Source organism: Kryptolebias marmoratus, linkage group LG6 (assembly GCF_001649575.2).
Source record: "Kryptolebias marmoratus isolate JLee-2015 linkage group LG6, ASM164957v2, whole genome shotgun sequence".
NCBI classification, from domain to species: domain Eukaryota; kingdom Metazoa; phylum Chordata; class Actinopteri; order Cyprinodontiformes; family Rivulidae; genus Kryptolebias; species Kryptolebias marmoratus.
Window position 1 is genome coordinate 395159 of NC_051435.1, and position 9950 is coordinate 405108.

The 9950-nt window shown below is 48.5% G+C and overlaps 3 protein-coding genes across 3 annotated transcripts in view; 2 read left to right on the forward strand and 1 right to left on the reverse strand.

Moving 5' to 3' along the window:
* The window catches only part of ttn.1 (titin, tandem duplicate 1), a 144512-nt gene extending 142060 nt beyond the window's left edge, over positions 1-2452 (forward strand). The window contains exons 208-212 of the mRNA XM_037975997.1: positions 64-220; positions 305-771; positions 859-1012; positions 1274-1561; positions 2160-2452. Coding sequence (XP_037831925.1) covers positions 64-220; positions 305-771; positions 859-1012; positions 1274-1561; positions 2160-2452 — 1359 coding nt within the window. The remainder of the gene's footprint in view (positions 1-63; positions 221-304; positions 772-858; positions 1013-1273; positions 1562-2159) is intronic.
* LOC112451394 (titin) overlaps positions 1-9950 on the forward strand; it is a gene marked incomplete at its 3' end in the record, with an annotated part of 470585 nt that overhangs the window by 246974 nt on the left and 213661 nt on the right. The window lies entirely within an intron of this gene.
* The window catches only part of LOC108247756 (bone morphogenetic protein receptor type-2), a 10517-nt gene continuing 4806 nt past the window's right edge, over positions 4240-9950 (reverse strand). The window contains exons 7-13 of the mRNA XM_037976148.1: positions 9695-9933; positions 9527-9608; positions 9361-9440; positions 9161-9280; positions 8950-9075; positions 7924-8779; positions 4240-7795 (exon numbers count right to left, since the gene is read on the reverse strand). Coding sequence (XP_037832076.1) covers positions 7488-7795; positions 7924-8779; positions 8950-9075; positions 9161-9280; positions 9361-9440; positions 9527-9608; positions 9695-9933 — 1811 coding nt within the window. The 3' untranslated portion in view covers positions 4240-7487. The remainder of the gene's footprint in view (positions 7796-7923; positions 8780-8949; positions 9076-9160; positions 9281-9360; positions 9441-9526; positions 9609-9694; positions 9934-9950) is intronic.

The window sequence follows — 9950 nt, forward strand, 5'->3', positions numbered from 1 at the left end:
TCAATTGAAACCCTAACTGAAATGTGACATAAGTTAGTACAACCATATTTTTCTGATGGTTAGGTTCTGTGTCAGGGCGGGAAGTATGACATATTTGAAGATGGTGGTTCAGCTCATCTAGAAATCTCTGAATCAGAAATCTCTGATAGTGGGGTGTACAAGTGCACTGTTACCAATGCTGCTGGAGCAGCAACATCCACCTGCACAGTCGCTGTTCGAGGTAAGACAAAAAAACCTGTCCTGTAAACCTGCAGTTGTAAAGGTTCTGTTTTCATCAATAAGGTAAACATATATTGTGTTCTAGGTTCAAGGAGCCCCAAAACAATCTCAGAGGAAATCCTGAACAAGGAAATTTTATCATCTGTAAAAGAGGTGAAATCCTCACAAAACCAGATGTCTGTTGCAGAAGGACAAACTCTGACTCTGAGGGCCAACATCCCAGCGGCCTCTGGCATCAGATGGATCCTGAACGGGGTGGAGGTATCCAACTCAGAGCAGTACAGATATGGAGTGTCTGGAAATGATCAGACACTGACCATCAGGTGTGTCAGCCAGTGTGAACAGGGGATAATCACCTGCCAGGCTCAAACAGAGCAGGGCCCGGTTTGGTGTCAGTTCCACACCAAAGTCACAGCCAAGCACTCAGGTGCACCCCACTTCCTGGTGCAGCCCAGGTCCCAGAACGTTGACGAGGGACAAAATGTTAAATTTACCTGTGAAATTACAGGAGAGCCTTCCCCTGAAGTGGAGTGGTTAAAAGACAACATAGTTGTGAGTATTTTGTCTCTCCTTGAAGTTGTTTTGTTGTTAGGACAAAGTATAATTAGCAGATGTTGTCAATAACCATTCTTTTTGCAGATTTCTGTCACACCAAACATTAGACTGAGCCGGTCCAGGAACGTGTACACTCTGGAAATATGTGAAGCCACAGTTTCAGACATTGGAAAATACACAATAAAAGCCAAGAATGAGTTTGGGCAGTGCTCTGCAACTTCATCCCTTAATGTCTTCAGTAAGTTACCTCTTCTCTTCAGCTAAACACAGTTAAATGCATTGGTTCACAGGGCGTTCATTGGTCTGCATGATCAAATCTGTCATGAAAACAGACTTGGATTCCAACATCAAGGCTGAAACTTTAATTCACAGAGATGTTTTAAATCGAAATCCAAGGCAGTCCGGCTTCCCCAGCTTGTGCTTTGTGTCTGCATACAGGCTGATGTTCTTTCTGCACTTTGTGGTCTGAGCTATTTGCTTGTCATTTGCATTTTTACAGCTCTTGTTGAGAAACCAACAAAAATGATTATTGTGGAAGACAGAGCTCCTTCTCATGCTGCTGTGAGCATGCAGAAACGTTTCTCTGCCTCCTCGGTTCATTCGGAAGCCAGCAGCTACAGCAGCAGTTCCCGTTCTGCTGTCGGCCAATATTCGTTTGAGAGCATGTCTGCAACTAACATATCTGCCATGATGGCTGAGTCTTTGGTTTCCATGAGTTCCAGCAGCCAAACGATGGAAATGTCTGCCCATTCGCATGTTGAATCCCTCACCACTGGGACTAAAAGAGGTGAGATTTTTACAATGTGTCCATAACGATATCAATGTAAACAAAGCTGGAGTGAAAAAGCATTATGGAAAGACCGGACTCAGTTTTTTTTTCTGTTTTGCAACCAACAAGTAACATTTTAGATGTTCGTGTTGATGAAACCAAAGCAGCCTAAAACAAACACTCATACCTGAAACCAGTGGTGAATCTCAGCCTTTTCTACCCTAGTGACATGTATGTACATGAAGATACAGTATGTAAAACAAGTCACAGTCTTTTTATACTCTGAAGGTGGTCTGTTACTGGGCTGTGACTTTTGGAAACTAGGTTGTCACTCAAACTTAAAATAAAATGAAGAGAAACAGGCACATTTTCAGTTGTGGTCTCACTGAATTCTGAGACTTGGCGATCAAGCAACCAGTGAGTCATGGAACAGCATTTTGAAAGGTCACGTTTTAAAAATCATGGCCTATTTTTGTGTTCACAACCTGCAAAACTGTATTGTAGGCCATTGAGTAATAAATGTTGAGACAATGATTGGATGAAAAGAACACAGTAAGAGCCATTTAGGATGTACAGTAGATGATCCATCACTGACCTTGTTCATCTTTGTTAACAGGCTCTCCACCAAAGATCGAAGTGCTTCCTCAGCATGTTAGAGCTGAGCCAGGCAAATCCCTGACTGTGACAGGCGTTTTCTCTGGAGACCCTGCCCCCTCCGTACAGTGGGTCCGCTCGGGTCGGACTCTCCCAAATGAGGATGAGCGGTTCCGTGTGGAGAATGCAGATGATCTGTCCACCCTGATGATCTGTGCCGTGAAGGAAGCTGACACCGGAGCATACACCCTCCGATTGTCCAACGAGCTTGGTTCCGACTCTGCAACCGTTAACATTCACATCCGGTCCATGTAAAAAAAAAAAAAAATATATATATATATATATCCCCTGTTTCCCTCATCCCAAACTTTTTATTTACAACCTTACTTGATAAAGATCAGGAATATTCTTGTAAATAGGAACTATTTTTGTACCAAACTTGACATTAATTTTTGCCAAACTAGACTAAAGTCTAAAGATGTAAAATGTGCCATATTGGATAACATTGACTTAGGATGTTTGATCCATTTTTCTGTGACATGTACATAATGTATATAGCCGAGTTTACCGGTTATGGGAAATGTATGCATTGTTATTTATGACAATAATTTAAAGAGAAACTTAATGAAACTAAATGTAGTTTAACAGGAGAAAGTTTCGACAGGAACGAATACCCTGTTAAAGAGAGAAACTAAACTCTGTGCCTCAACGATCAGTTGAAGTCTAAGATTGCCTCAACAGGTAGAGAGGCTCCCTGTTGATGTTACGAACCAGAAACAGAAAGACAAAGTTTTTACACGTCTCTGTGCGTGGAAAATTACAGTTTCCTTTGAGTTGTAAAATGAGCGTAAGGCCCTGAGCGCTGTTTGCATCACCCTCATGTAAGCAGCGTGAACTGGCCTTGTGCTCAGACTGACTGTGTCGTACCGCCATGATGTGATGACCTGCAGGGAGCGCGAGCGGCCTGCGCTCTCTGCCATAAGATTCATTTGAATAAAGAGCGCTGTTTCTGCCACAGGACAGCCGGATGGGCTTTTACACAGAAACATCTCCTGGCCATGAGTGAAAAGGAAGTCAACACTGGCTCTTCTGGGCAGAAACAGCGCCATCTCCTGGAGGATAGTAGCTAACATGTTTGTTTTGGGTGTGAGTGTAGCTTTTAGTTGTTTCACCGTGTCATTAGTCAGGGTTTTCTATGTTTGCATCACAGAGTTTATCTCCTGTGAGAGAAACAGCAGTTCTGGTTGATGCCCTGCACTTTGATTGAATTAATCTGCTGATATAGAATGTTATTTCATCCTCCTCGAGTTTTATGCATTACTGATTTAATAAAGCATGATTTCAGCACTACATGTGTCCTCTGTCTGAGTCTTTTCTGTCATTTCCTACCTTCACATTAGAGAGAGACTCATTTTAATTGGCTGATATTGGCCCTTAAGAAACAATCAACAATAGCCTATGACTGTACATACTTAACCAATTACCAAGTAGGAAGATGAAGATGCAGCAGCAGCTGCTCTGTTCAGTTCACTGTAGGCCACACTTTTGTTTTTTAAGCAAGAATGTTTTCCTATTTGTTATTTTCATTTGTACAAGTTGTTCTAAGGGTTGTTAAATACATTATATTGCCAGAAGTATTCTTTCATCCATCCAAATCATTGAGTTCAGGTGTTCCAATAACTTCCAAGCTCACAGGTGTATAAAACCAAACACCTAGTGATGCAGACTGCTTCTACAAACATTAGTGAAAGAATGGGTCACTCTCAAGAGCTCAGTGAATTCTGGCATGGTACCATGGTAGGGTGCCACCTGTGCAATAAGGCCAGTCGTGAAATTTCCTCTCTACTAAATATTCCACAGTCAGCTGTTAGTGACTGTGGAATGCCTGTTACTGAAAAAAAGTCTGTCAAACTCATGTTGTAAAAAAACCCAAAGCCACATGGAGAGAAGCTCACATCCCAGTTCAAAATAAGACACAAACACTAAGGGGTAAAAAAGGGTAATAAACTAGTAATAACTATTTACCGTCATGTCATTAATAACAGTTCATATTGACTGTTTAAGGTAATTTAACAGGTTAGGTAGAAACAATACATGAAACCTTTTCTCTTTCTTAATTGTTTATTTTAACTTAAAAGTTCAGCATCTTTGTTTTGTCTCCATGGAAACCATGATGAGGGGATGACGTATCATAAAATCTGCAGTGAAGGAGGTCCAGCAGGTGATCAGGTTTACAGCTGACAGCTGAGTTAGTCCACGACTATTTACAGCACCAGAAAACTACCAGACACACACCGATACAGAGACACACCACAAGTTCACCTACGTCCCAGATAGACCACAGTCGGCACCTTCATTTTATCTACACTGTAGCTGGGACCTGAGGAGGACCGGGTCCCCAGGAGCTGAGGAGGACCGGGTCCCCAGGACCTTAGGAGGACCGGGTCCCCGGGAGCTAAAGAGGACCGGGTCCCCAGGAGCTGAGGAGGACCGGGTCCCCAGGACCTGAGGTGGACCGGGTCCCCAGGAGCTTAGGAGGACTGGGTCCCCAGGACCTGAGGTGGACCGGGTCCCCAGGAGCTGAGGAGGACCGGGTCCCCAGGACCTGAGGAGGACCGGGTCCCCAGGAGCTGAGGAGGACCGGGGCCCCAGGACCTAAAGAGGACCGGGTCCCCAGGAGCTGAAGAGGACCTGGTCCCCAGGAGCTTAGGAGGACCAGGTCCCAAGGACCTGAAGAGGACAGGGTCCCCAGGAGCTGAGGAGGACCGGGTCCCCAGGACCTGAAGAGGACCGGGTCCCCAGGAGCTGAGGAGGACCGGGTCCCCAGGACCTGAGGAGGACCGGGTCCCCAGGAGCTGAGGAGGACCGGGGCCCCAGGACCTAAAGAGGACCGGGTCCCCAGGAGCTGAAGAGGACCTGGTCCCCAGGAGCTTAGGAGGACCAGGTCCCAAGGACCTGAAGAGGACAGGGTCCCCAGGAGCTGAGGAGGACCGGGTCCCCAGGACCTGAAGAGGACCGGGTCCCCAGGAGCTGAGGAGGACCGGGTCCCCAGGACCTGAGGAGGACCGGGTCCCCAGGAGCTGAGGAGGACCGGGGCCCCAGGACCTAAAGAGGACCGGGTCCCCAGGAGCTGAAGAGGACCTGGTCCCCAGGAGCTTAGGAGGACCAGGTCCCAAGGACCTGAAGAGGACAGGGTCCCCAGGAGCTGAGGAGGACCGGGTCCCCAGGACCTGAAGAGGACCGGGTCCCCAGGAGCTGAGGAGGACCGGGTCCCCAGGACCTGAGGAGGACCGGGTCCCCAGGAGCTGAGGAGGACCGGGGCCCCAGGACCTAAAGAGGACCGGGTCCCCAGGAGCTGAAGAGGACCTGGTCCCCAGGAGCTTAGGAGGACCAGGTCCCAAGGACCTGAAGAGGACAGGGTCCCCAGGAGCTGAGGAGGACCGGGTCCCCAGGACCTGAAGAGGACCGGGTCCCCAGGAGCTGAGGAGGACCGGGTCCCCAGGACCTGAGGAGGACCGGGTCCCCAGGAGCTGAGGAGGACCGGGGCCCCAGGACCTAAAGAGGACCGGGTCCCCAGGAGCTGAAGAGGACCTGGTCCCCAGGAGCTTAGGAGGACCAGGTCCCAAGGACCTGAAGAGGACAGGGTCCCCAGGAGCTGAGGAGGACCGGGTCCCCAGGACCTGAAGAGGACCGGGTCCCCAGGAGCTGAGGAGGACCGGGTCCCCAGGACCTGAGGAGGACCGGGTCCCCAGGAGCTGAGGAGGACCGGGGCCCCAGGACCTAAAGAGGACCGGGTCCCCAGGAGCTGAAGAGGACCTGGTCCCCAGGAGCTTAGGAGGACCAGGTCCCAAGGACCTGAAGAGGACAGGGTCCCCAGGAGCTGAGGAGGACCGGGTCCCCAGGACCTGAAGAGGACAGGGTCCCCAGGACCTGAGGAGGACCGGGTCCCCGGGACCTGGAGAGGACCGGGTCCCCAGGAGCTGAGGAGGGCCGGGTCCCCAGGACCTGAAGAGGACCGGGTCCCCAAGAGCTGAGGAGGGCCAGGTTCCCAGGACCTGAGGAGGACCGGGTCCCTAGGACCTGAAGAGGACCGGGTCCCCAGGAGCTGAGGAGGGCCAGGTCCACAGGAGCTGAGGAGGACCGGGTCAGCTCAGAGGTTAAAGAGGATACAGTCACATCTGGTGTGATTGAGTTCCTGCAGAACTTTTATTAACATCCCACGGGTTCATCTAATCTTTCCAAACATTTTGAAGTAGAACCAGGTCCACCAGAGCTACAGAACAGCCTGTTCCTCATGTGTGGGTTGTTCCTGGATCAGAAAAAACTTCTTCTGTTTCAGACCCAAAACTCAGTCCAGCTTCTGAGGTTCTGCTCAGAAGGCCAGTCGCCCTGAGGACAAAGTCTGTCCTGAGGAGACAGAGGCCAGGCCGCCCTGAGGACACAGAGGCCAGTCCACCCTGAGGACAAAGTTTGTCCTGAGGACACAAAGTGAGCGGTGCGGTGTCTGCAGGTCATTTGTTTTGTTTTGGACTTTGTTTGGATCCGCCATGTCCTGGATGCCTGAGAATCTACACCAGCACCAATCTAAAACACAACATTTATAGAAATCGTGTGACTCAGAAATTATTTAATGTTCTGTCTAGAAAACAAAATGTAAAACAGAAGTAAAAAAATTTGAATTTTCTTACATTATAAAACAGAATAATAAATTGTGTTAAAAATCAAACTGTTTCAAACCTGTTTTTTGCAGGAAGCAGGTTTATTTTGTCAGTAATAAAAAATGAAAGTTGAAACTGGAAGAATCTGAGATTCTGATCTCAGTTCTGAAAATTGAGCATCAAAATGCTGAGTCATGTTTTCAACATGCATGTTCAGACTGCCCAAGATCTTAATTTAACTTTAAGAACGTACGTCTAAAGTCCATCAGAGTCTACAACCTGTGGATATGTTCCATCAGCACCAGAGACACATGTTGGACTTCATGGAGAAGTCAGCAACAACATATCTGTCACAGTTTGTTCTGACTGGTTGCAAATGAAACGTCAGTTTGGTCCCATAATCAGTCAGCCGTTTCTGCTTTCACAGAATAAACATGGCTGTGTTGTTTCGATTAACAGAACTGAACCGGTCTTTTACATCCGTGTTCAACCCACAGCGCCACCTGCTGACCAGACTAACCTGGTTCTTCAGTCCAAACCAGCTGAATCTCTTTAGTGTTTTAAGAGTAAATTAGCTGCTGATAAATAAATCACCTGCAGAAGTTTGGTTTTGATCTGTGGATCTGCTTCTCTCAGAACCACCTGGGAGGACCAAGCCCACACCTGATGGGTGTCGGAGTCTGCCAGTCTCTTTAGAACTCCGTCATCCTGTCAGCATCAGAGGTCGTGGTTGCTGTGGCTCCTCCTCCAACCAGAAATACCGCCATGCTGGATTTAGACTGGTTGATGCCGACTCCTCTGGTTCTCTGGGGACTAGAGGAGAACTGGATCTGACCATTGTTGGTGGAGCTGAACTCAAAGTCCAGATCCAGAGGCGTGTCTGCAGAGACCACCCATGAGGCTGGACGCCATTTTTTCAGAGTGTATGGTGTCTTCACACGACGTTTGATCTTCTCTCCAGTGGTGCTCAGACTGCCAGAATCCGTCTGAAAAACGTCACCTGAAAAAAGAAAAACTGGCATCAGGAACAGATCTGTTACAGGAGGTCCCAGCAGAACCTTTTCCTGGGTCAAGAAGTTCTGAGCATGTTCTAAGGAAACGTACAATATTGTTCTGATGAGGACCCACCTGAGGAGATGCAGGATGAAGACAGGTCCAGGGAACAGGGACGCTCTGGTCTCCTGGTGTTGGTCTGTCTCAACTGGACCTGCAGCAAACCTGGATTTTTAGGAGCTAAAGCTTGGTTTTGTAGATCTCCAGGCTGTGGTGTTGAGAATTCTGGCAGAGCAGGTTCTAAAGCTTGAGTTCCTTGGGCTGCAACATCCAGAGGTGATGAAGGTTTCTGATCCAGGGTCAGTGTGTCTGAGGTCAAAGGTCCAGAACACAAAGCTTCAGGAGCCAGGTTTTGTTCCTGTGAAGTCTGGAATCCTGGTGGTTCTGAACATACTGTGTTTGGTCCAGTTTCTGGACCTTCCTGACATGGATCAGTATCTGAACCTCTGTCACAGGTGGTGGGAGGGGCTCCCAGGGCTGCTGGACCAGAGAGGAGAATCTTCTGTTCAGGATCTGAAACTGGACCAGGAGGTTTACTGAACTTATTTTCTAGTTGCAGTTCTGGTTTTAGTGTGAGTCGGTTGTTGTTGTTGTTAGAGTTGGATCCTTGTCCTCCAGCCCGGTTCTGAGAATGATGAGGGGGGCACAGGGGTTCTGTCTCTGCAGGAAGCTGCTCTCTCCTCAGCAGAGGTTCTTCTTCATCAGGACTGAAGTGGAGCAGGTTCAGGTGGTGCTCTCCTCCTCCTCCTCCTGCTTCCTCCTCCTCCTCCTGTGGTCCTGCTGGGTTGGTTCTTCCTCCTCCTGTGTTCCGATTGGTCACCAGGGTGGGAATGCCGGTGCTGCTTCTCATGTTGGTAACCATGGTGACCAGGTGTGGCTCTGCAGGTGGGCCGACAGTCACTGTGTTCATCTTAGCGACACCTGTTTCTACCTGAAATACGGGACATTCTGGGTCACTGATGCAGAAAAACCATCTGAACAGAAGAAAACTAACAAGTTTTTACAAGTTCTGACCCATCCTACCTGTCTCACCTGTCCTACCTGTCTCACCTGTCCTATGTATAACTGTCTCTGTTGGAGGTTTGACCTGTCCTGTCTTACCTGTCGAAGGTTAGACGTGAGCGTCCCCAGCTTTAGTGGAAAGGACAGTGAGCAGGTCTCCTCGGATTTGGGGTGCAGGTGGAGACAGGTGGGCCTCTGGGGCAGGTTCTGCTGTTTGTGAAGGTTCTGGATGAATGAGGAAGAATGGGAAGTGATGTCAGAGCGTTCAACAGCAGCCCCACAGGGACTGACGGTAGCTGAGCAGTATTACCTCCGTCCAGTGAAGTGTCTGATGGTACGGCAGGCTGGAGGTCTGTGGCTCTGAACCAAACTGCTTCTGTGAGTGCTCCATCAAGTTTTCATCAGAACTTTCCTTCAGGTTCTTCTGGACCTGCAGAGACAGATGCTGACAGATAAAGTTCATGTAAGCAGCAAAATAAATCGAAGACAGAATGAAATAAAAACTGAAACCTCTTTTGGATCCAGCTTGGAGGCCTCCAGGTCTTCTTCTGTGAGCTGCAGACCGGCAGAAACACTTGACCCGGCGCCACCTGGAAGTCCAAACAAGTACTGTTTGAGGATCACCTTTGATTTTAATCTTTTATGAATGGAACATGAAGATAATTCTGTACATTACCTCTGAGTTGAGACTCAGAGACAGTGCAGAGGCTGCTGGAGGTCACCATCTTGCCATCTGAGGTCAACGAGCAAACCGGACCCTGGAAGACGGACAAACAAACCCACCGATGTGTTCATGTTTATATTACTGTTTTATTTTTTACAGTATACCTCGATGAGTGTCTACCTGCTCCTGCTGCCTTTTGGACTTGATGGAGTTCCTGTTGTTCTTCAACCCTCCGACTGCCCCTGAGGTCGTCATGACAACTGATGCTGACTGCCTGTCTCCTTGGAGATTTCTGACCATGCCCACCTGAAAATCCTCAATGTAGGATGAGGTGGCCCCAAACTGAGAGGGCCACCAGCCACGAGACAGATTCCTGAGAGACAGAAATAAGGAAAAGAGAACACAGGTACAGTCTGGCTCTTGTTTACATGTTGTC